This window comes from Dendrobium catenatum, unplaced genomic scaffold, assembly GCF_001605985.2.
Source record: "Dendrobium catenatum unplaced genomic scaffold, ASM160598v2 fragScaff_scaffold_1066, whole genome shotgun sequence".
Classification (NCBI taxonomy): domain Eukaryota; kingdom Viridiplantae; phylum Streptophyta; class Magnoliopsida; order Asparagales; family Orchidaceae; genus Dendrobium; species Dendrobium catenatum.
The window spans coordinates 569,546-596,106 of NW_021319528.1; the positions used below are offsets into that span (position 1 = coordinate 569,546).

Genomic DNA, 26,561 nt, shown 5'->3' on the forward strand with positions numbered 1-26,561 from the left:
GATTTTTCATTTAGAATTATCTCTAAATTTTTGCCAGATATTCATTTTTTTATGCTTAGGACTAATTTGATTTGATTACTAGATTATATTTCTTCTCTTCATTTTGTTTCTAATGTTAATTTTTTTTTTGTTCTATTTATTTCATTTGGAAAGAAAAGAATGTAAGGAGATTTGAAAATAAGTTTCTTAGTGCAGATTTGGTGAGCTATTTAATTAAAAAGGCTTTGTTAGCTAATATTTTATGTTGGAATTCCTTTCATTGCATTAAGCATTGTTTGTTTTGATAGAATGTTTGTGTTAAATATTATTGGTTTTTAGGTGTGCTAGTTTTTCGATTCTGTGGGCTTTTTGAGCTATGATGATTGGGACCTTCGATCTTTTCTTGGAAGGTTTGTTTCGACAACCAGGTTCCTCACCTTGGATGATCAATCTATATAACCGAGGATAGATTTACTAACCTTCGATTGAGGTGTTTTTAAGAAGGTTTTGTTTCCCATTCTGAGTGTGGTGGTGGTTTGGGTCCTTGCATTTCTGGATCATTTGATTTTTTTTTTATTTTTTAATTTCTTTTTGGCTTAGGATTGGTGGAAATTTTTTTTTATTGTGATTTTTTCATTGTGTTCTTTTTTTCTTCTGGTTCTCTGTAGCTGACTCTTTGAGGTTCAAGTGTTGGAATTTTGTTGTCTCTTGTATTGAAGCTGGCTTGTTTTTTGGTGTTGGTTTCTTGGATATTTAGAGTATTTACTATTGGGTCTCAATTTGTCTGCTGTTTTCTCATTTGGAAGATGGTCGGATCATGCAAGGAGCTGGTTTTTGGTTTATTTGTTGTCCTATTTTTATGGGGAGTTTCTAGGTTTTGCTAGTGTGCTGGTGTTTGGATTATTTCTACGCATTTTTCTTGAATTATGGAGGTGCTGTTGGTTTTTCAGTTGGTATGCTTTTAACTCTTTGTATGGGTATTTGAGCATTTCAAGTTTTTATTTTTGGGTCTCAGTTTGTCTGTTATTTGCTCTATCGAAGGAAGGTTTGGTCTTGCAACTCTGCTCTCTATAAGGAGTTTTTGGGTTTTGCTAGTTTGCTGGTGATTGGATTATTTCTGTGCAGTTGCCTTGAATGCTGGAGATGCTGTTGGTTTTCAATTGGTTTGCCTTTAGCTCTTTGTGGGAGGATTTTGGATATGCTAGAGAATTTTTCATTCTCTTGTTATTTTATTAGGATTGTAATTATTTTTTTTCCTTTTATTTGCCTTAATAAGACTTTTTTTTACACTTTTGTATGTTTTTGCTTTATTTTTCTTACAAATGTTATTATTCTTTTGTAAATCTTTTATTTTTAATGGAATTGACATGATTGCCTCTAATTAAAAAAAAAAAAACAAAAACAAAAGTATATATATCCCCAAAAAGCTTCTAATCGCCATCAAAGAAATCCACCGATTATTCTGGCTGCTCGTAACTTCTGTTTACACTCTCTTTATCTTCTGACACCAGTGACGAGTGGCGCAACACGGGACATAAAACTCTCTGCACAAAGGCTCCTTTGCCGCTTCGTCGCCATGAGCATCCAATCCTCCTTCGCCGGCGTCGCTCTTCCGCTCCCAGTTGCCGTGGTGCCCCTACGTCGCTCCGTCAGTTTAATTCGAGCTAAAGGTGAGAAAAAACGAAGTTGTTTATTCTGCGTATTACCGGATTTGGCTGATTTGGGGATTGTTAGGAGTTGTATCGATGGTAAAGATGGAAGGTTCCTTAGATTGTTCGACTGCTTCTAGCTCTAGGTTTGCTAGACAAACTATGGGAACAAATATATCATTATAACCATTGCATAATTAGTAGGATTTCACACATCGTTTGTCCCTGTTTTCTGTTGTGCACTGTGCGGCTTTAGAAGGCTAGAGTTTTGGTTTTCATGGAAGGGTGTTTTAAGAAGGATTTAGCTTTTGGGGTGGTATCAAGAGGGTAATTTATTTTATTGTACTCTAGGTCCTATTTTGGGCAAATTATTGGGTCAGGTGACCGAAGCCATCTCTCCGTTCGGTCGCCAATAAAAATGCGCCATCTGTTAGGATTTTTTTAATTTAATATTAACGCTTTATGTCTTTTCAGAGTTAGCGACCCGACCCGATAACGCTTTTCATTTGAACTTTTAAGCATTTGCCGCCCTATTTTTTCATTTTGAAAGCCGCGAAAGACTCAAATAAAGACTGCTGTAGAAGAAAAAATGAGCCAGAAAATTGCAGAGAATAAATGGACTGCTCAGCGAAGAGGGAGGTCGAAGAGGGAATGGAAGAGGGAGTGCATGAATCGTATAGGATGCATGAATCGGAAAGGATGCATGAATCGCAAGGGGTAATGCATGAATCGGAATCGGAACCTAACGTAGCCGGAAATTCCTCTGGTTTCAACATTTCGGTAAGTTAGAAAGTTCTAAACAGTCAGTTTTAATATTATCGCCGCAGAAAGAAGACGTAGGTTTCAGCTCATTAGTCTTAAGATCTTTGATTTTGCGATTTTTAATAAATTTCTTTTGTCGAAAAAGTAAAAAAAAAAAGAAAATATAATGTTGTTGTTTCTTAGCTTTCATTATTGATTTTAAGTAAGATAAAATCGAAGGACTTTGTTTGTTCAAAAGCTGGTTTCAAAAAAAGTGACGATCATAATTCAGGTAAGAGAAAGAGATTCACTAGACCAGTTGTCAGAACTGGTTGTCCAGCCATGGTGAGGTTTGTCACAGATGAAGATGGTTACTGGCATGTCAAAAGATTTATTGAATCCCACAACCATGAATTAGCTAGCCCAGCCGACCGACACCTTTTAAGATCATGTAGGAATATTATTGAGGAAAGAGCTTCAGTCCTGAAATCGATGACAGATGCAGGGATTAGAACCGTTGATGCATATGCCTACCTTGCAGAGGAAGTTGGTGGATGTGAGAATGTCGGATTCTCTAAGAGGGATGCATATAATTTTATTCAGAAGGAGAAAAGAGCAAGGATTGAAATTGGTGACACTAATTCTTTGATTCAATTATTTAAAGATCGACAAGTGGAGGACCACATGTTCGCATGGGATGTTCAATATGATGATGAGGATAGATTGGTAAATTTTTTCTGGGTTGATGGCAGAAGCAGGATTGATTATGAATGTTTTGGGGATGTGTTGATTTTTGATACTAGTTACAGGCTGAACAAGTATAATTTAGTTTGTGCGCCATTTGTTGGTGTTAACAATCATTGGCAGAATATTTTGTTTGGGCTTGCTTTTTTGTCAGAAGAGACAATTGAAAGTTTTACATGGTTGTTTAAAACATTTGTACGAATAATGGGTAATAAATATCCAACAACAATATTCACTGATCAGGACCAAGCTATGGCCAGGGCCATAGAAGTTGCATTACCTCATACTCGTCATAGATTATGCCAATGGCACATCTTTAAAAAGGTTCCATCAAAAGTTTCCATCTACAATAGCAATAATAAAGTTAGAGGACTCTTCCATAAGTGTATGAGGTGGTGTGATTCTGAGGAAGTGTTTGAGGAAGCGTGGGATGAAATGATCAAGGAAGGGAATCTTCATAACCATGAATGGTTGCAGGATCTTTATAAGATTAGGAGAAAGTGGTCAACTGCTTTCAACAAGGATTCCTTTTGCATGGGCATTTTATCAACGCAGCGTAGTGAATGTACTAATAATGTGTGTCATGGCATTTCGAAGCCAACAAGTTCATTAACTGACTGTTTTCTTGGCTTGGAGAAGGTACTGATGAATTGGCGGCGAAATGAGCAAGATGAGGATTACAAATGTAGTCAATCTGAAATTGTTCCCGTGATAAAGAACAGCTCAATATTAAAACAAGCTAATGCAGAACCGAAGGAAATGGAGGAATTCGAGAGCGCTTACCAGAGCTGGAGCTGGAGTAACAGTGAAGATGTCGCGCGGCGTTTCCATTCTTTATTTGCCGAAATTCAAATAAAAAGCGTTATCGGGTCGGGTCGCTAACTCTGAAAAGACATAAAGCGTTAATATTAAATTAAAAAAAATCCTAACAGATGGCGCATTTTTATTGGCGACCGAATGGAGAGATGGCTTCGGTCACCTGACCCAATAATTTGCCCCTATTTTGAGTGCTGGGGGCTTTGCTTATTTTTGGAGTTGGTGGAATTGCTTTTTGGAACTTTATGACCGTAGATTGAGATTTATGTCTGTAATTCTTTTTGTTAAGGTTTAAGAGTTTTGCAGGCGAACGAAATATGGACAATTTCTTTCCTAGATTGAAAGGTTTTGTTTAGTCCCAGTTGGATGACTAGAACTATGATAGAGAGGTTTGTAATCACTTGTAATAACCTTATCCTTTGGATGACTAGAACTATGATAGAGAGGTTTGTAATCACTTGTAATAACCTTATCCTTCTTATTCTTGGCTGATTTTAATGCTTCAGATCAAGTCGTAGTTATCTGATATTTTAATTTTGAGGATAAAAGGCCAATCGGGTGCAGTGAAGAGAAGAACGGAATGTGAAATCGATGAAATTGTGCAAATGCATGGGACTATGGTAGAACTTAAGCACATGCTCCTAGATATCAAGAACTTCATGTTCTTGTTAAAGTACCGAGCATGCATGTAGATTTGAGGTTACAGTTGTTATTGGAAATCTTCTGAAAATTTTAGTAAGTTAGCTCTCTAGGCTTTGAACTCAAATTGATCTTTTTTTTTCTTTATTAACTTCCAATTTGGTGTATTATTTCTGGTGAGCTTAAGCAAAATACATGTCTTTATATGATTTTTTTGGTGGCATAAGATGGCTAAGATCCCAAATTGAGCACCTAGATCAAATTCATCTTTTTATAGTGATTTAAATTAAATTTTATTGAAATTAATCAATCCTAACTGCTCAAATAAGGTGCAAAACTCTTATTGGTGTGATGCAAGGGTTATTGTCCATAAGAAACTTATTAGTGTTGCTATTTCTAATCTTTATCAAGTTTTTTTTGAGGATTGGCAAGATTGTTTACAAGTGAAGTGAGAGCACTAGGAGAAAAAAACACTGTTCATTTTGTCCCAAAAATAGATTTTCTATATCCAACTTATGAAGAAATCAATTTTTCTATAATGCCCCAAAACTATTAGTTTAAATGTGTTCTGCATGTCCACAATTTATTGTTTTTGTAGAATAGATTTCCTATTTTTTGTGGTTGATTATTACTTCTTTTAAAGTTTATGTTTGGGGTCGATATTATTGTTTCTATTGGCGGGTCTTGTGATTCCTGTGATATTTTTATTGGTGGCTCCTGTTGCGATTCTTGTGGTTGGTTCAACTCTTTTTTTGGGTTGTAGCAATAACCGGTTGGTTGTAGCTTTCTATATTTTGATCCTTTAGCAATGACTTCCTTGAGCGAGTTTCTTTTTCCTTTGTAATTTTCTATTGAGCTTTTGAATACTGGTATTAAAGGCATGTAAAAAACATATATTTGGCCATATAAAATTTTGTTTTGAATTTGCAAATCCTTCTGTTTCTTGAATTCAATTCTTTGTTTAAGTATGAGAGTTGAAATTTTTGGAGGGACTATTTTTTGGTACAAGTGTGAGACTTGCTTTCTCTGTGACTTTTTTCCTATTTCTTTCTTTCTTCACCTCCTTCTAGTCATATTCTTTCTTATTGGTTGATAATATGATTGGATTTTGTCATATTTATGATAATCTAGAATTCTTTCTTTTGTTTAAGATTTCAAGTGTATGTTTGGCTTATGTTATCCTAACTTTCTTTTCATAAATTTCTTGTATGGAAAAAAATTTTTTTCTCCTGAATTTGATTTTAACATTTTATGGCTTTCATCAAAGAGGGTCAAAGGTTAATTAAGATTGATAGTTTGTGTGAAAATTTGATGCTTTTTGCATTGTTTGGTTACATCTATATTTACATTGCATATTAGATATGTTTTGTATGAAAATTTAAATTTTTTCCATTGTTTGGTTACATCTATATCTTCATTGGATATTAGATATGTGTTGGCAATCTGTATCCTAAAGCACCCTACTTCAAATATGTTGATTCTCTATGCCATGTTTTGATATTTAAAATGTTTGCAGTAGAACCTTCTGAGAAGACAGTTGAGATTATGAGAAAATTCTCAGAGCAGTATGCTCGGCGTTCTGAGACATACTTTTGTGTTGACAAAGGAGTGACGTCTGTTGTCATCAAGGTACATCCAATACAGTACCTTTAGCTTCAGAACTAATAAACGACTGAATTTCCTTCGATTGTATTGTTGTAATAATTATTTTATATGTGATGACTTTCCAAAGACAAAAGTTCGTCTTCCCGAGCATATTCTTTCTTCCCCCTTCTAATAACATCTTTGATTCATCCTCAGTACTTTACATTCCTTTATTCAAGAGTGTCCGGTCTTCTTTTTACACAACTTTTACCTTGACAGTAAGAGTTTTTGTACTACTTATAGCTTCATGGGATAATTCACTGAAAAAGATGGGCAGTAGGCTGCACCCTAATTCACATTTTATAGATCATGCACATATCAATATCAGGATTATAGTGTTGTGCTAATTAGTGTTCATATTTGACCACTTTCTTGCCTCCAAAAAGTTATGGGAAACTTGCGGTCAATGATTCTTAATTCATCCAAATTTAAGAAACTCCAAGCTTGTTACTGTTTCTACGAACTTAGCATATTAGCCTTTACCATGCAATGGGACATCACTTCACTAACTTTTCCTATCATTTAGCATGGCTAATTAATAATTATGCTAATGGTATCTAGTTAAACTTCATTTTTTATTTATTTGGCTAATCCTATAAACGTGCAAGCTTTGTTGCAATGTTAAGATTTCTCATGGATTTTATTAACTTTTTTTCTTGCATCAGGCCAACTTGAGTCACGCTAATAAAATTTACTGTATCATGGCCATTCAAACAATTGCAGCTATTGTAACTAGTATTTACTTGTCGCACCAGAACATGATCAATATTTTATTTGTCATATTGTTATTTATTGAACTTTGTTTTACATATCATGCCTTCAATTTTGATTTCCATTAGGTTTACTATTTTTTTAATGTAAATGACTACTTTGAATTTATGATGTCCTTTTCCCTCTTCTGTAGTTGTGAGCTTATTTTTGGATTTTTATTTATTTGGGCTAAGTCAAGGATGAAAATTCTGTTGTATTATCTTCATTTTTATATTGGACAACTTCAAATGATTGAAAATATAAAAATGTTTAAGTTAATCCATAATCCTGAAAATGTTACTTTGAAAATAGCATGCATTTTAGCATGGAATGGCACATGATTATGCAAATAATTTTGGACCATTCAACACTTAAAAAACACTTTTGTTTCATGAAAACATATTGCAGTTAGGAGATGAGCCATATGCTAGGACCTAATAAAAGCCGGGTTGTATCTATTTTGGTTATGTGTGTGTGTCTTGTATAGTTTCCTCCCAGTTGCTATAGCAAGAATTATTCCTCTCAGGAATGTTTGATTACATAAGATCCAACTCCTTTATGTTTTAGGTATTGAGACATGAAGTCTTTAAATTTTATAGTTTTTGAAATTTCCTCCATCTCATTATTGGAGAAAAACCCTCTTGAATTATTCTATGAGATTTTTCTTGTGCAGGGGCTTGCTGATCACAAAGAGACTCTTGGGGCACCCCTATGTCCTTGCAGGTTAATGATTTTATTACAGGCTAATTATCCTGTTTCACATGATTTTCAGTAGCAATCAATCCTTTTAACATACTTGTAACTTCTTTAGGCATTATGATGACAAAGCTGCTGAGGCGGCACAAGGATTTTGGAATTGTCCATGTGTACCTATGCGTGAGAGGTGGAGTATTTTATGTCCATTTATTTATGATATACTATGCTGAGATTGTTATAGTTTATCTTGATTATTAATTTTTTAATTGACGATGGTATGACTTTATACAGTAGATTTAAAAAGTTAAGATATATGGTATGTAGAAGGTAAATGAGAATGATCTAGAAGCATCTTTTATCCTCTAGCTTTTTTCCTTAAATGTGCGGTGACATTAAATTAATTGGACAATAATCTAATTAAAATTTTCCTTTTTGGATTTAAGGTTCCTTATCAACCATATATGCCTTAAATTATAGCATAAATATCCATTCATTAATTATGGATGCAAATCTGTTAGTTTAAATGTAAATATTTGTTCATTAGGAAAATAATTATATATTCCTTGTTAGGCTAGATCTAATTAAAAAGCCACTTAATCATTATCTTGTATAATACCTATTGTTTTTTATGTAGCTAGAATTCTCTAGGTGAGGGCAAGCAATTTGTGCAAGAAATCTTTTGGTATAGTATTAGAGCCCTCTTGTTTGCCAAATATAAGTTTGCGTCTTCTCATGTTGTAATTTCAAACTCTTCCGTATCTCTCATTCATCTCAATTCTCATTTCTCATGTGGATCCTTGTCCCCTCTCATTCATCTCAATTCTCGTTTCTCATGTGGATCCCTGTCCCCTCGTGTCTCTTGGTGTAACTTCTTATGAGAAAGACTATTGACGATCCCTCCTCTTGCCTATGCCAATGGCATATTCATGATCCTTGGCTTTTATGGTCCTCTTCTCACCTACATTGTTCGCTGAAATCTTACACTATATAATGTTGCTATATATCATACAATGCTAACTCAATACGCCTTATCTCCACCAAAAGCCCCCTCCTTGTCTTTTTTGTTTTCACTTAATGAACCTTTGTGCACCTCTATCTCTTGGCTTGAAACTCGCTAAAGTGGACTAGTTTGATGGCATTGGCTTATCTTTCTTAATAGCCATCTCTCGGGATTTGTTAATTGAATTCATAAAACTTCATGCAAACCTTATCACCAATAATTTGAACATTTTTGGTGTATGCCTCACAAGTAAAACATACCCTGCTTGAAAATTTTAAATTTGAATATTCATTATGGGAAAAAAATTATAGGGACACATTAATCAGAATGATTTTATTGGATTTTCTAAAATAGCTCAATGGAAAAATAAAGATTTAAGAATATGACACGGATCTTAGGATTCTTTCCATCCCCAATTTAAGTACATATAAATCAACTAAAGATGTACAAGTGTATTTACAAAAAAATCATAATTAAGATAATGTAACCATATATTTTCAATTAGAGTATAAGATTTCTAGTTATACGTAAGGAAATCTTTTCATCCAAGATTATTTCTCTGTATTTTGACTGAATTGATTGACATGATTTATGCGATATTATCTACCAAATCACTCTATGTTGTTCATTAGGTTCACAAACAAAACAAAGGTGAATCAATTTTTGATGAAATTTCATCCTGAATTATAGGTCATTCTTCCAATCTAATAAATCATGATCCTTATCCTTCTTGGATTTATACTTCAGTGAATTATTTCGCAAAGAGCAATATATTGCGCCACAGAACATCTTTTAGCTACATTAAATGAATAAGAATGCAATTACATCTCAAACCATGTGAAAAGCAAAGGAAAAATATGCAACATTTATAACTCTCAGGTTATAAGGGCTACAAACATTTTTCTTTCAATAGTGCAGAGAAAATTTGCTTTTCTGTAAAAAGCCTAGGCACAATATTAAGAAATATCATATTCATTCTTAAAATCAACAGTCGAACTCAAAATAAGCAATTGTTGCTAATTGTACCATTGGTTTAACAATTTTGGACAACTTGGGTTTTAGAATTGAAATGGTTTGATAAATGATCATTTAGGCCCCATCATCCTTTCATACCCCATTTTGATCCCCTTCAGTTAACTTGGAGTATAACAGATAAGGAGAATCTAAATAGACATATTTCTTACTAACACCCATCATGAATTACTTCTATCATATGGGTAGGAAATGATCTATTTAGACTATCTTAACACAGTACATTTTTCAATTTTAATAATTTATCTACTCAGTTCATATTTGGAAGCATATTCAAACTCATCAAATAAAATACAGGGCTACTATACTTGTCGAATAAAATTTACATACCAAAAAGTTTGACTGCTCATGTACATAGAAAAGTGCAATCAACCTCCTGCCTAGAGTTCCACTTGCTCCTTCCCCTTTCCAGCAACACAACCACTGCTAATGAGCTAAAGCTTAATGAAATACACAATCATAGTGTAAGAAATAATAAACATAAAATTTGTAGTCAATTGTAAATAATATTGAGATTTTTATAAGAATTATAAGCTGTATAAGAAATCAATGCATATTTAGCTTTTTATATTTCCTGTTCTATTTACTTTCTAATACTTTAGACAAATCATATGATAACTATAGGCTTTTGCACATTTACAGCTCTCATTCAATGTTGGGTCTAAATTCCAAACTTTTAGAAGTAAGAGTGTATCTCTTTCATTCAAGGTTGGATTTGAATTTTCAATTTTTAGAAGTGAGAGAGTTGGGTACCTTTTGTATGATTTCTAAGGCTTACCTCGCCAGGTCTTTCGCCTTGTAATTGTGCGGGGCTATCCCACATAATGTGATTTTCTCATTTTCCCTTTTATTTTACATTCAGATGTTCATAACCAATATCTGCAGTATCATTCTGTGGTATCACATTCAACGTGCAGTGTTTATCAAATAACTCAATTTGATACTTAACTAACCAGTAAACACTGAACATGCTTATTATGAAATACTTGGCTACCATAATTACCATAAATATATAAAATGCTCTCATTTCCTATACTACAGATTGGATATCTCATCTAGTTATGAATTGTTCTCCTACAATATCACCTCTTTTTCTCTTGTAAACACCCTAAAGCATACATTTTTCCCTTTCAAAAATTGCATTCCAGTAGAATAAAATAGGCTAGAATACCAAAAGACTAAAATTTTACCTCAAATAAATTTGACATTCAATTTAACCTCCATTTCTCTCCTAAGCTCTTTCCCCTACTTCCTTTCCTTCTCTTTTTCCTTTATTACCTTACTATTTTTTTGAAATTTTCCTCTCCCAACAGCCGAACCCTCCTAGCAGCCGCAACACTTTTGTCTTTTGCTTCACTGCTTGCTCACGACTACTTCAGATCCAAACAGAATCGGGTGGCGAAAATGGCATGGGAAGGAAAGGCTTAATAGGCTAATGCTGACTTCACATAATTATATAATAATATAATATCTCTAATGCTTTTCCTACTACTGTCTTTCCAATACACTCTCAGCCGTTGATTGCATCTGGCCGTGACATGCAAAGGTAAGTGGAAAAGGCTGATTTAAAAAAATTTCTGCTACAGTATGACATTCAATTAAATGTTCATTAATCATGCTTGCCACACTAAACTTAATTTGCTTTAATTAACTGTTAATTAAATATTAAACATCTATTTAATGAATGCCTATGCATATATACTATTACATTGATATTTTAGATATACTTCTCATCACATGGATTGGAATTAAAAATAGAATGGAAATAGGCTTGATGTTTTAGGGAGGTGTGATAAAATGGGGTAAATTTTGAGCCAAAAATTATGCTTACATTTTTTTAAATTTTGGGTATTATGCATCCTTAGGGAAACAAGGTATGAATGCTCTATGTCCTTCATTTTGACTTGTGGATTCCATTGTATTCAATTGCATTATTAGTACCTCATATCTTATCGTGGATCATTATCTATCCCGCTTGATAACTATTGAAGCTATTGGGGATATTAATTCTTTTCTGAAAATTGTCCTAATATGCTCTATATTTTCTACTAATCTTACGCCTGTAGAAAAATTGATGGATTATAACTGTATGTTCAATTTTCTTGTGATACGTGTTGTTGCGGGCTAAAATATATCAAAAGATAGAGTTAGAATATTTTCATCTCAGCGTTGTACGGATATCTAACACAAACAAAAGATGAAAGAACACCAGAATTTCTACGTGGAAACCCCTGGAAACAGAAAAACCACGGGGCCACGCCCATTTGAAAGAATTCCACTAGTATTTGCTTAGGTTACCAAAAGGTTGACTCGTCCCTAAAATTTAGGACGACTAGATTACAATAATCAACTCTCGGGTTGAAATTCAGTTATAAACGGATATCGAAAAGCCAACGTCAGTTGACGATCAGATAGAAAACTGGCGTCAGTCGGTTGTCGGATAGAGTTCTAGCGTCACTTGGAGGTCGGATGGAACTCTGGCATCACTTGAAGGTCGGGCAGATTTCCGGCGTCACTTGGAGCTCGGGTGGAACTTCGGCGGTGGTCGAGGAGGAGTTTCTTCCTTCTCTTCTTGCTTCCTTCTTAATTCCGCCGTCGGTTGGCTGCCGGGTGAAAGTCCAGTGGTGGTCGAGGAGGAGCTTCTTCCTTCTCTTCCTTTTCTTCCCTCTCTTCTCTTCTTGCTTACTTGCTTAATTCCGACGTCGGTCGGCTGCCAGGTGAAAGTCCGGCGATTGTCGATAAGGAGCTTCTTCCTTCTATTCTTCATTCTCTTCCCTTCTTCTCTTCTTGCTTGGGATTCCCTCTTAAGAGAAATGAGGGGCTATTTATTGTTTTCTGAGAGTAGCTTGATCAGTAAATAGGAGGAATATTAGGGGTAAGTTGGGAGTGATTTGAATGGACGGCCGATGTTGAATCCCTTGATCTTGGACCATTTATTGTGCATTTGAAGGCCCTAATGATATCAGAATTCAACGATCTTGGGCTCGTTGGATTCACCTCGTCGAGCCGCTCGATTCGACTATAAGCACGCCATATTTTGAAACTGTTTGGTAATCCAAATTATGGATTGAACCTTCCAAATGTGCTTTGGGTCTTTGATTTGGACTCATTTGGGCTTGGATTGAGTTGAATTTTGTGTTGTTGGGTTCGTATTTCTGAGATGTTCAGTCCAACTGTAAGTTTGCTGAAATCGGAGTTTAGATGGTCCCGAATTTAATTTTTGAAGCTTACAACTTGATTTTTGCCTCGAGCTTGGTGCCCAATCAAGATAATTTTTTGGTAATCTATCACATGTATTATGTAGGACCATGTGATATGAAATACTCATGTGGGCATAAAGTTGGATGACTATTTCCTTAAATACTTCTATTTTTGAGGTTATCTCATTATTTTGTACTACAGTGAATCAAAATGATTACTATGCCAGAAACGATAATGTTATTTGAATTCTTCTTTTCTATCTCGTCTAATGAAGTTTGATTTGCTGGATAATAAAGATAAAAATTCTCTCATCTTTTGTTAGATTCTCAACATACAAAATTGGAAAAATCAAAGATCTTCCTTTTACATCTTAGGATAGTCATTCTGATTTTTGACTTGATTTGTAGTTATATGTTGGGTATTACTACTGTTATATTGCATATAAATTGTAAATACTTTGTAATATTCATTGGCGTTTATAATAAGTATACCTTGATTTATTTTATTTGTTGGAATTGAGTACAAAAGAAAACTTCCAACTTTGCCACTTCTCGAGCTAAATCTGATATCTAAGTATGCAAAGTGATCAGCTATCTGAGCTTGCTAGTTGAATTTGATTATTTCTCCTCGATGATCTTCTAGAATATCTTATCCTTCAAATTGGCATGACTTTCAAACTACATTGGCCTCGATTCCTCCTTTTTTGCCATTTAAAGGCAAGTAAACATAATTGTTGGAAGGAAGTTATGGTTAAATAACTTAAAGCTTTCGAGGATAGCCAGACCTTGGAGATTGTTCATTATCCTCCAAATGTTAATGCCATTTGTTGAAAAATAGGTTTACTCAATCTTTGCTTTGATGGTACTCTCTATAAGGCACATTAAGTTGTCCTTAGTAACACACTAAAATATGTGGTTGATTATGCAGCAAATTTTGCTCCTGTAGCTAAAATAATTACATTATAAATAATTATTTTGAGTGCTACATCAAAGCGATAGCCACACCACCAAGTAGATGTTAAAGATTTTTGTTTTTAATGCTGATCTCAAGGAGAAGATTTACATGTTTATTCCGCCTAGCATTTTCATATCTTCTCCTTTTAATGTATGCAAAATGATGTGGTCTGTATATGGTTTGAAACAAGCGCCTAATGCATGGTTTGATTAATTTTGGTCAATCCTGCTTTGTTTCTCCTTTGAATAGAGCAAATATGACTTATCTTGATTTATGTGTAAGAGATCTTGTGGCATTGTTTTTCACCTGATTTATGTTGATGACCTCATTATTACTAGGATATAATATATTTGGATTTAATTAGCCTTTTGTAATATCTTCAAGTTACATATGAAGAATCTTCGTACTCGACTTTTTAGGTTTAGAAGTTCATACTAATACCTTGGGTATTTTTCTAAACCAACATAATAACTACAAAGATGATCTACTTTGGTTGGACTCCAAGGCGCTTCCTCTACAAATACTCCCATTAAAGGTCAACACGAAGTATTATAGTGAGGAAGGTGATCATCTCACTCATCCCATTCTATTTTGACAATTACAAAAACTTGACTTAATATTCGCTTTGCTATTCAGCAAGTCTGTCAATTTATTGTGGGCTCCGAAAAATTCCATTTTGTGTCCCGGCCTCTCCACACCATCCATCTATTTTTCTTTTAAAATGTTTGTGTGACGATGACGATAGAGAGTTTTAACGAGATTAGGTTCCGGGGGAATTTTCAGAAGGTAGATTGGATTTTAGATTAGATAATACCCAGAGATTTCGCCCTCATTTTATGAGGACTTTTTTGATCTGAGTTCTGGTTTCCTATAGGCGCAAGCCCCTATAGTTAATTACCCCTCCTGATAATAGGAGAGAACTTTCGATTAAAGCTAGTCGTTAAAAGGGTCGAATAGGTTATAAACCTATTGTATAATAGCAATAATTCTAAGGTTTAAATTTTGAATTTGAAAGTTTGAAATTTGGAATTTATCACCACAAACTTAAAACTGATGGTGGGGGAATGAAGATGAGACCGATCAAGATCCCATGGTTCCGTCGTCCCGGGTTGTCATGATCCCTGGTCTACTTAGTCAGAGGAGGTAGTTGACCCAACCTGACAGAAGGTACCTTGTCGGCAGCCATGGGTTGCTTCGTCCAAGAATACCTTGTAGACCTGGGTTGGTGTTTGTCTAAGGGGATATATCTGAATCCACCTTAGCTGACAAAGGATGCCTATCGAATATACCCTATGATTCATCGCTCAAGGGTTTGACGCCTTTAGGGAACATACGGGCTTTGGCCGTGATCGTAATATAATGGTGCCATTTTGCGGCAAAACCACCCGATCAGAGGGCACGTGCCACGTCCCTGTTGGCAATAGACTATTTGAGGATGAATCGTAGTGATACACCCAACATGCATTCGCTCTTTGTGAGCTGAGATTAATTTCAAATTTATCACCCCCGATAAAAGGTTGCGGGAGGTGGATGATTTTTAGTTTTAAGTTTTTAGATGATTGATTTCATTTCAGATATTTAAACATTTAATGGATTTGAGATTTGACCCCTCCGGTTGAGATATTCGATCAACACGGCTATCATCGGGGTGATATTGAGGTCACTTTTATTTTTGTATGGGTTTTGGGAGGCATTTTATATTTCAAGTCATGTCGACTCCAGTCCTTTTGAAGAGGAGGATGAAACTTGAATATTAGACCCGTGCAACATTCTCGAATCATCGGATTTGGGACTTAGATGTGACGATTGGACACATGCGGGTTGAGTATTTAATCCTGCGCAGCATTCTCGACGATTTGAGTTTGTAACTTTAATAGTTATGTTGGAGCACATGCAGGGATGTATTTAGTTCAATGGATCATATTTAATATTTAAGGGGTGTTTTAAAATATTTAAATATGATCAATTTGTGAGAGCAACAAAATTACTTGAAGAAAGAAAATTTTGATGTGGAGCATTGTATCCATAATAATCATCATTATATTGGACTATATTTTATGTAACTAGACCACACTATTTTATTTGATATTTATAAATAGTGAGTGATGTTAAATATAATGAGGTGTTATTAAATCATTTTCATGTGTTTTAAGTCCTCACTATACATTTGAGTCACACCAAGTTATGGATCTTATTAACTTTTGATATTATTTATTTAGACTTATGTATAATAAATTTCAATAATATATATAAGGGTGTATTGTGTAATGCCACTTGAAATTCCAAGTCTCCTTCCCCCCCTTTTTTTATTGAAATTAATTATATGAAGTGTTCTTCATTTTGTTCCAAAATTTTTTTATAAGTCCAAAATATTATTCTATGTCCCGAATTTTTAAGAAAATTTTGACAGCCTCCCGGCGTCCCCTCCTCGATGCCGGGAGGTAAGAGAGTGCTCGACTCGGCCGGATCAAATCGAAGGCAAGGAGATTTGGTCTTCAGAAGCTTTGATGATCGCCAGTTGTAGATGATTGGTTGTTAGGACTGCAAGCGAACCAAACGTTCGACGAGCTACTCGTTGTTCGGTTCGATTAAAGCTCGTTTGCGATCGTTTAATTAACTAAACAAACAAACTTGAACAATATTTTAAATACTCGATTCTTAAATAAACAAACTTGAACACTAATGCGTTCGGCTCATTTATGTTCGCGAACAACATCATTTGAAGTTCGTGAACAAGCTCGACATTAAGCTCGATTCGTGTTCGATTTTGAACTCGTGAATAAGTTCGATAAAAATAATTAATATTTGACTAAAGAATTAATAAATATAAATAATCATTACCTTTGTTACATAAGCAATTACTTTTATTATAAATGTTTTTGTTCATAGATATGTCCATGAACGTGTTTGCTTGATAGTTAAAAAAATTCGTTAAATATGTTCGCAAACAAGCTCGATAAACACTAAACGAACGAACATGAACTGAACATGAACCGAACATGAACACTCCTTAATTTAAACGAACCAAACATGAACACAAATGCTAAAGCTCGAACAAACATGAACCAAACATGAACAAGCTGATATTAAATGAACACTCACATACTCGGCTCGGCTCAGTTTTATTTTATATATTATAATATATTATATAATATATAATATAATATTATATATATACATATATGATATGATATCTATTATAATATAATATATATCATATATTATTATATAATATACATATTATATATATTATATAATATATATATTATTATCAAAACAGAGAGAGGGATCGGGAGAAGCAAAGCCCGATCGTGCTAGGGCAGAGCGGCGAGAGTCACGCACGGGAGGTCTCGGCGACGGTGAAGGCGGCGTCGACTTGGTAGGAGCAGGCTTCGTCGGCGGTGTTCACGACTATTGCAGGAGGTCGACGATGGTGGGAGGCTAGGATCGGCAGTGAAGGAAGGAGGCCAAACGTCAAGTTGGTTTGAAGAAATGTACGGCTTCGATTTGAATTCGCAGAGGGAGTCGACTCAAACGGAGAAGACGAACGAGAGCACAGGTATGGGCTTCGGTTTCTCCTTCTCTGTATTCCTTTGTGTGTTTGAGAGCGTGAGTGAGAACCGAATGAGAGGAGGCGGGTGTTTTGTGCCGTGAGAGGAGGTCGTGGGGAGCAGTTGCCGAAACATGGGATCGTGGGATGAGCAGTTGTGTCGTGTAAGCCGGATGAGGTGTCGGTCGAGTGTATAGGTTGGGTCTGGTTCATTTCTTACAGGTCAACATTTATGTGATGTCCTTATCATTTACAGTCAGCTACTATTAGACAAATGATTCCGCACCTTATTGCGCATCAAGTTTCTGTTTTTTTTTTCCAATTGGTTCTTCTATTCATCTTGTGTCATATAATGATGATAATTGAGTTGGGTGCCCTGATACCTTACGGTTAGTCATAGGCTTGTGTATGTTTCTTGATAACTCTTTAATCTCATGGATGAGTAAAAAACAACATCATGTGTCTAAATCTTCTAAGTCTGAATATTGTGCTATATTTGTCGCATGTATATAGATTATTTTGTTTGGAGTTATATATAATTTTGTTTTTTCTTAGAGTAAGCCCGCTCTTCTCCATACGGACAATACTAGTGCCATTCAAATTGTTGTCAATTTTATTTATCATGAGCGCACAATACATTGAAGTTGACTATCACTCAGTTTGGGAGCCTCTGAATGTCATATTATTTCTCTTCCTCACATATTCACAAATCTTCAAATTCAGGACATATCTATGAAGTTCATGACATGATAATAACATCGGTTTCTTGTGAGCAAATTGATCCTCCTTGAAAAACCAACATCAATTTGATGGGAGCTATCATCTGTATATGCCTTAATATTATACCATATGTATCTGTCTGTTGATTATGGCTGCAAACTTGTTAGTATAAGTGTAAATATTTGTTCTTTAGGAATATAATTATAGTTACCTTGTTAGACTAAAATTTAATTGAGAAAACCACTCACTTATTATCTTTTATGATATTCATTCCTTTTTATAATAATGAGGAGAACGTTTGATATTCCGTTTTAAATTTCCATTTTAGATAAGTCTCAGTAATGATTTTACTACTAACTGGCTCCATTTTTAGATTCATTTGTGAAGTCATAAGTAAATTCTATGAACTTCATTGAGAAGGATTGTTCAGATTAAGCAATTACTAGGACATAATGGCCTGGTGAAATTGTGATTTTACCTCACCACAGAGATGAGATATCTAATTATATCATGTCAAATGGGTCATGGCGAACAAACTAAAAAATACTTCATGCAATTTACCATTTGTGAATTGGTTTCGTTTATTTCTAATTCAGTTTTGGCTATCATTTCTTTTGGGAGCTTCGAAGCCATAGACAGTCCAATAAACTATTGTAAATAGGCTGTAAACTAATTTTATCTTGTTCATGATTTACAGTAAGTGATAACCTGCATAGAAAATGTTATTTATGGAGCTGTGGAGTGAGTTGTCCCCTCTGAATATATTTTTGTTACCTGTAATTTATTCAGGTTATGAATTATTAGCCTTACTCGAGAAGTATTTATGCATGAAAGCCCCCCTTACTAAAAGCCTTAATATCATTTTTTTTAAAAAAATTAGTTCTAGCTGGTGTATTATATTTATAATTTTATTTTCTTTTGAATTTCATTTTCCTGTTTTTGAATGATTTGTTTGCAAGGGGGAATTGCCAAAAAGTTCTTGAATTGCCAAATCTTCATTTTTAAGGAGGTTGAGTGAGGGAGATAGAGAGAGAAGAAAATGTAGATATTACCTGTGAATCAATCAAAGAAATTTTGGGAGGTCATGTATCACTAACCTCCACAAAAGATAGAGAGGGTGTATGAGACTCTTGACAATGCCTGATTTGGAAGAGGATGATGTACATAATCTTGTACTTTTTGGTTTGAATCGTTGAGCTACAGGTCACGATTCATCATAATGATCATCATCATTATTAGCCTTATCGCAGCTATTTGGGGGTCACCCTTATAAGCTGTCATTCTTCGTTCACCTCTAACGATTGCTAAAGTAAATGAAAAAAATTGTGTAATTTTCTTGCAAGCATTGCCAAGTTACCATCAGTCCACTTCCAAATCACAATTAAGATAATCTAAACATTTCTATCGGGTGACCCTTAGTGATAGATGCGGAGGGGACCTTTCAAGAGGCCAGCAGACAACTATCCTCAAATATGAGAGGCTCTTTAGTTTAGTTGGGTCGTGGTGCTGGAGTTGGTTAGAGAAAAATATGGTGGTTTTAAAAGAGATTGTCTGGGGTCATGAGAAGATTCTTGGTATTTTCTTGAACTTGTTGGTAATTCTACAAAATTTTATTAATTCACTATCTTCAATTTCTCATGGCAGGAAGGAGTGCCACTGTATGCTCTTTCTTACACCTGATAATGATTTTGCTGGGAGGGAACAGGCATGTTCTACTTTACTTTTTAAATATATTTTTCTCTGTTCAATTGCTTAGGTTATTAAATGGCCATCATTATCTTAAGCTGATGTATTTTGATGTCACCTCAGCATAGATATGAGACATGTATGAAAAACGATCCTCGCCATAAAATAATTGAATATTGTCCTCTCAAAGATGCACTCTATTCCATGTTGCTTCAAAATTTAGTTTATTTTTATTTTTGTAATGAAGTAGCTCTTTTAGGTGAGTTATCATATAATTGTGTTATTTCCAAGATTTGTGCATTTTTCCCAACAATTTCTTATAACATTGCATTATCTCACATAATATAGTAGATTTAGCAGTTCTTTATGTTAGCTTGAATTTCTTCAGATATTATTATGGATCCAATGATGGTTGATTGTGAAATGAAATTTAATACGAATGAGAGCTGCCCTATTGATCCACCATTTCTCCAAATTTCAGCCTACAGTCCACCTCTCTCATGGGGATCTAAATGTTAATTTTTATTTATAATATAAATAAAAAATGTAAATATAAACATGTGTGATTAGAATATGCTGGTTGCAGTAGTTAAGAAGGGGGTGAGCCAAAATAACATTCCTTGGTGTGAATATCAAAGTTCCCTCTTTCATTACCTCACATTTTTTCCTATAAATATAAATGCAATGCTCCAATCCATCGCCCCACTACGCTCATGCTCCCCCCATAACTAACCACATGCATATGCAACTAACCAATTGCAACGTATTGCAAGTCATTAAGATTAACTAATATGTCACTAGATATAATTTAATAATTGAAAATATTAGAAGTAATGTTTATTGATTTAAACTTGGATTTCTTAGGTTTTGTTATTATCATCAACATCAACCTTACCCTAACTATTTGAAAGTTGACTTTTTAGTGTTGAGTGTTGTACATGTTGACTTATTTATCATAAATAACTTATATTTATGTTATCTTAGATCTACCACTTGTTCTTCCTAATTCTCCATCACTAATTTTATCTACTTATATAATTGATTCGATTCCTACCCTTTATTATACATGTCGAAACCATCTTAGTTTATTTTCAACTATCTTATTAATCAAAAGATACTATAATCATCCCTTTAATATAATCATCTTAATTATCCTTTCTAGTTTTACTATATATCCATCTAAACCAACTCATTTTCATCTTGCTCAACTTAGTTATCAATCATTGTATCATTACTTTCCTAAATGAACCAACTATTGATTTGGAAAGTATTCTAATTCGAATTCAAAGAAATTTGAATTTCGAATTCATTCCTAATTAATATTTCATATTTTAGGAAGTTTCCCAATTACAACAAATCTGAAATTAATTCAAATTTAATTCCCCAATCAACAATTAATGCAAGGATCCACATACATCGAATGTGAACACCCTTTCCCTCCCTACTTTGGTCGGGCCCCCTATTCCCTCTCTTTTAATTAATTCTTCCTATTAAGGCTATCAATCAACACCCTTTCTTCAAGTTGGGCCACCCCCCTTATTCCCCCATTAAAGGAGATTCAAATTTTAAAATTATACCCTCCTTTCCCTTATAAAATCGGAAATTAAAATTTAGATTTTAATTTATTGCCCCTTCACCCACATAAACCAAAAGCTTAAATTAAAGAGGCCTATTCTCCTAACCTTGGTCGACCACTCCAACCTCTCCCTCTTCCTCTTCTTATCTTCTCCCTTATTTCATACACTCCCAAGGGAGAAGTTGCACAACCCCGGCTTATTCCCCATAATGGCCGATCCTGAAAGAGACCATGGATTCATATACGATTATCAAGGAAGAGTAGATGTGTCGAGAATCGAGATCACCTTTCTTCGATCTCAACTTGGAGATTAACCAGACTGTTGATGACTACGTCGACTTGATCCTCTTTACTTTGATGACAGTCATCGACGAGCATCAAACCTCCTGACAGTGGCATGTTTTTTAACCTCCACCGGCTAAGTTTAGTTGGGCAATACTGCAGATGTCCTCTGTCTTTTAGTGGCGTCATTAAGTTTGCTGAAAATACTCTTCCGCTAAAACAACCCTCAAGAGTGAGAGTGAGGGAAACTCAAGGTGAAATTTCTATTTGTTAATCGGTGGATCTCTCTTATTTGTGCATCTAGCTTTACTATAATTTTGTTGTTATTTTAAATTACCCTTCTAACCTAGTTTGTAACCACACGCCAGCGCAAAACAACAACTAAGTGATCCTAGAATCAAATCTTGTGAAACATTAATTTTAAAATTAGCAAGCTTAACAATTTTTATTAAATTCATGTAATTCCTATTATGTTTCACATCAGTTTGACATCATATCCTTAACAAACTTTCAGTAGTAACTAGTGAGCCCTAAGAATCCCTGCATTTTCGTCCAGTTTTTAGGAAGAGGCCAAACCCACCATGGACTGAATCTTGGACTAGTCAGCTAAAACAACCCTACCAAGACAACACATGTCCTATGTACTTCACTTGTTTACTTGTGATTGCCCAAATGTGCATTTCTTCCTGTTGGAAAATACTTGATGCTCCTTATTGTCTTCATGACAGTTTTAAGTGCTCCCAATGTTCTGCCTCGATCCTGCTGTATATCAAAATGTCATAAAAAAATACTAGCACAAACCTTCAGAGGTTTGGCTGGAACACTCTGTTCAGAAGTGATTTGAAGGTGGCAAGGGTGTTGGTGAGGCCGAAAGGCTTCATCAGGAACTCGTGGTGTCCTTTCATGTGTCCTGAAGGTCGTCTTGTGTACATCTGCCGTCTTCATCCTTATTTGATAGTATCAATCTTATAAAATATCTCCAAATAACTCATCTAAGAGTTCATCTATCACTGGGATTAAAATCTTATCTAACATCGTTTTCTTGTTTAGATCCCTGTAATCTACACAGAACCTTCAGTTATCATCCTTCTTCTTTACTAATAGTACCGGGCTAGAGAAAGGACTTACACTAGGTCTGATGATCCTTGCTTCCATCATCTCTCTGATTAGCCTTTCTATCTTATCCTTATGGATACTAGGGTAACAGTTTGGTCTGACACTGATAAGAGTAGTCCATTCTTTCGAGTTGATGTCATGCTCGTGCTCTCGAGGCGACAGTAACCCGACCGGTGGTTGAAATACATTTTGATATTATTGTGAAAACTAATGGGTTCCTACTTGAATATCCCTTGCCTCCTGTTTTTGGACCCCTTCTATGCTTTGCAACTCTACCAAATACCCTAGGCCTGCATCTTGGATTGTCTTGAGCATGATTTTTAAAGAGACCATGGTCTTGCATAGGCTGGCATCCTCTTGAAGTTCTTCCTTCTTCCCCTCTACCTGTATCTCCATGGTCAAGGACTTCTAGTTCTCCTTCATATCCCCCATAGTTTGTAACTACTTCATCCTTAGAATCATATATGTACTTCCCAAGTCCAAAGGAAGGAAATCTTCCACCACCTGAACACCCTACAAGGTCATCACCACCCCTCTACATCTCCCCCTGCTCCTCTCTATCTTGCCTGTGCCCATCATCACCCCGCATCCTTTCGTTCTTGCTAACTTGAATCTCAATCGGTCCACCACCCAATTTGAGATGAAGCTATGTGTTGCTCCACTATCCACCAGAACTATCACCGATTGCTCTCCAATTTGCCCTCTCACTTTCCTCTCACTTTTATGGTGTGATTTGGAGTAAATCCCACCATAGAGTTCAAGGACACATCCGCCATACCCAAATGCAAATTCTCTGTCTCCTTCAATACCCGCTCTCCTCTACCCTCTCATAGACTATCTAGACTTGAAGGGCTTGATTTTTGCACCTATGCCCGAGTGTAAATCTCTTATAACATCTGAAGCATAGCTTTTTTGCCCACTGATCCTGCATGTCTGCTTTTGTGAGGCATTTGAAATTGCCTCCAGGATCAACTCTAGTGCTCTTCTCCTTAGGTACTTTTTTCTGAAATATCATCGTCTGGTTCCTTAGTGCCAAGGTAGTGGAAGTCTTCCTGCAAGCCCCGCCCATGGAATTGCTCCGACTGGCTTTCTCCCTCTAATTTTCTCCTCCACCCTTTATGCTAGCTCCATCATCTCTCTCAGCCCTCTAGGCGTTAGTACCCTGGGCTCTGCTCATATTTCCTCCCTAAGCCCTTTCATGAAATTCCCCTCCAACCTTTCCTCTGAGATTCCCCTAATATCCTTAATAGAAGCTCAAACTTCTCCAATTACTCCATAATTGTCCCTCATAAGCTAGGGCATAGAACTGCTCATGGGGGTCTCCTTTTCAAATGACTCATAAACATTCTAAGAAGCACACCTTTAATTCTTGTCATGAGTAGATCGAATACCTCGCCTCCCTCCATTAGAACCATGTTAGGGCTTTCCCTTCCAAACATAGACCTATCGTCATAAGTTTTTCCCCTTCCATCAGCCCATTCAAAGACCAACATCTTTAGCTTCCTCGATCTTGTATCCATACCCCAATTGTTTCTTCCACCATTAGTTCCTCCTATGTAGTGGTTTTGTGACACTTCTTCCCTTGGTGAATTTGGATCCCATGGTTTGGCCCAACCGTTGCCCTCTCCGGCCCACTTTCCCTCCTGCCTGGGTTGTCTCTAAAAGGCTTTGGCCTCCCCTCTCCTTGCTCACCCTTCTTCGGAATACCTTGATGCACCTTCCATCGGAGCCTGTCGGGATGGTTCTTAAAGAAAAATCATCTCAACATCATCGTTGTCTTCCTGAAGTCTCTTTTCTTTCAGATCAGCCTTAGGACTAGCTGATGAAGCCTTTGACTGCATCTCGATTAATTTCCTCATTAGGTCTTGTTCTGAAATTAGTTTTCCATTCGGATTTCCATGGACGATAGCCTTCCTTCCATTCTAAAATATTTTTTCTCCATCCCGGCCTTGAGTTGTTCCATCTCTTCTTTTAGCGCCTCCATCTTCTATACTTTTCATTCATGGATTTAGGTTCTCAACCACTAAAAACAGCAAAAAATAGCTATGAATGGTCTTCAATAAGCAAAAAAAGCCAAGGGAAGGAATTCTATAGCAGATTTTAGTGAGCAGACGATGATTTTTGGTGCAGGACAGCTTTGATACCAATTTGTTACGCCTTGGAGTCATTTTCAGGGAACAATAGTAGGAAAACAATATAAAATAATAGAATTATGAGGAAATAGTGTATGATTTCTATTAATAACTTGACAAGAAATAAAAGACACCAGTGATCTATAATTAGAGAGGTAGATCGTCTCTCACAATCAACCTCGACACCACTAGGATGCCCTCACAAAAGAAACTACAACATAAAACTCAAAAAAACATAACCCTAATACAAAAAATAACATCCCTATATATTCCCTCTTTTCCCCTCCAATTCAGCCCTAAAATATTTCTCTTGCCTTAATTAAATTTCTTTCTAATTTGAATTTAAAATTCCCTCATTAATCACTCCCTTAATCCTCCTCCTCGCATAAGGAATGATTGGCTTACTGGGCCCCCAAAAGGGAGGAATTAATGTTGGACCAACCGTAACAAACTTATACAGTTGGCCTCTCTGGATTATCTCTCACTTGTGACTCAAACTATTTACTCTCGGCTGTACTAAAGGTGGTGTTATCGCTGACAGTGGGTTGCATCTGTCTTTCATCCATCTGTCTTCCATTTTTCTCACTCACTGAATCTTGATAAGACATTTTAGATTCTACAATTTTTTGACCATATACCTGTCTAAGATGATTCGTCCAGGACTCCAATCCTCTGTACATCGATCTATCACATTGTGTTCGTGCTGACCACATCGGAAGTACTATCTATTGAGTAAAAAACACTATATTGTATGTCTCCCCTCATATCTGGAACACTTTTATACACTACCAGCTGATATAATGGGTCCTCTCCTAACATCAATAAATTTACTTCTCTTATCGCTGCTCTCTTCTCTAGTCTCCTCTTCATTTGCTCCCTTCCTACTCATGTTATGTCTAAATTAGGGAATAACCAAATCATTTTCTACGAGCCATGTTCTCTCAACTAACTCTGAGAATTCTTGAATTCTTAGCTGTACAAGCGAATACTCAACTCTTCTTTTAATCCTCTCAGAAATCTATAGCATTTTTCCTAAATAGTACTAACCAGTTGAGGTGCATACCCATCCAGTACAGTAAACTAGCTTCATACTAAATCACTATTCTATTCCCCTGTTGTAATCTCATGAAAGCCTTCGCCATCTACTATCGGGCTGACAAATGCACAATCCAATCTTAAGATACCAACAAATTTTGCCATGGTAATATTTGGATTCATCTTTTCTTGGAATTTCTCTTTGTTGTCCAATCCACTATCTCTCAGCTTCTTCAAATAAAAACACTGCTTGTTGTACTTTTCTATTCTCTGGACATTGCAAATTATCAAATATCTTCTCTATCCTCGGTAACAAATCTTCTGCTTCCTTTGGCTTTACAGTTCTCTTGAAAAAAATGAGGGATTCAACTTGTGGAACATATGTAAATGTTTATCCTCTTCATTCTCTTTGCTCCCCATCTATCTTCTCTATATATCACTCATTAGATGTGCTATTAGACTGAAAAACTGCATCATGTTGGCAAAATTCACTAGGGCTACTGTACTCTGTTCATTTGGCACGCCAGGTGGATCCATTGTACTCTGTATAGTTAAATTTCTTATCAAATTATTATTAATTCATACATATGCATGGAATGAATACAACAACATCAAGCTT

The 26,561-nt window shown here is 35.6% G+C and overlaps 1 protein-coding gene across 1 annotated transcript in view; it reads left to right on the forward strand.

Annotated features, from left to right (window-relative positions):
- The first annotated feature begins 1,410 nt into the window (after positions 1 to 1,410).
- The window catches only part of LOC110096632 (ferredoxin-thioredoxin reductase catalytic chain, chloroplastic), a 32,208-nt gene continuing 7,057 nt past the window's right edge, over positions 1,411 to 26,561 (forward strand). Inside the window, exons 1-6 of the mRNA XM_020822668.2 lie at positions 1,411 to 1,649; positions 6,085 to 6,197; positions 7,636 to 7,685; positions 7,774 to 7,845; positions 19,535 to 19,689; positions 19,760 to 19,820. Coding sequence (XP_020678327.1) covers positions 1,556 to 1,649; positions 6,085 to 6,197; positions 7,636 to 7,685; positions 7,774 to 7,845; positions 19,535 to 19,689; positions 19,760 to 19,820 — 545 coding nt within the window. The 5' untranslated portion in view covers positions 1,411 to 1,555. The remainder of the gene's footprint in view (positions 1,650 to 6,084; positions 6,198 to 7,635; positions 7,686 to 7,773; positions 7,846 to 19,534; positions 19,690 to 19,759; positions 19,821 to 26,561) is intronic.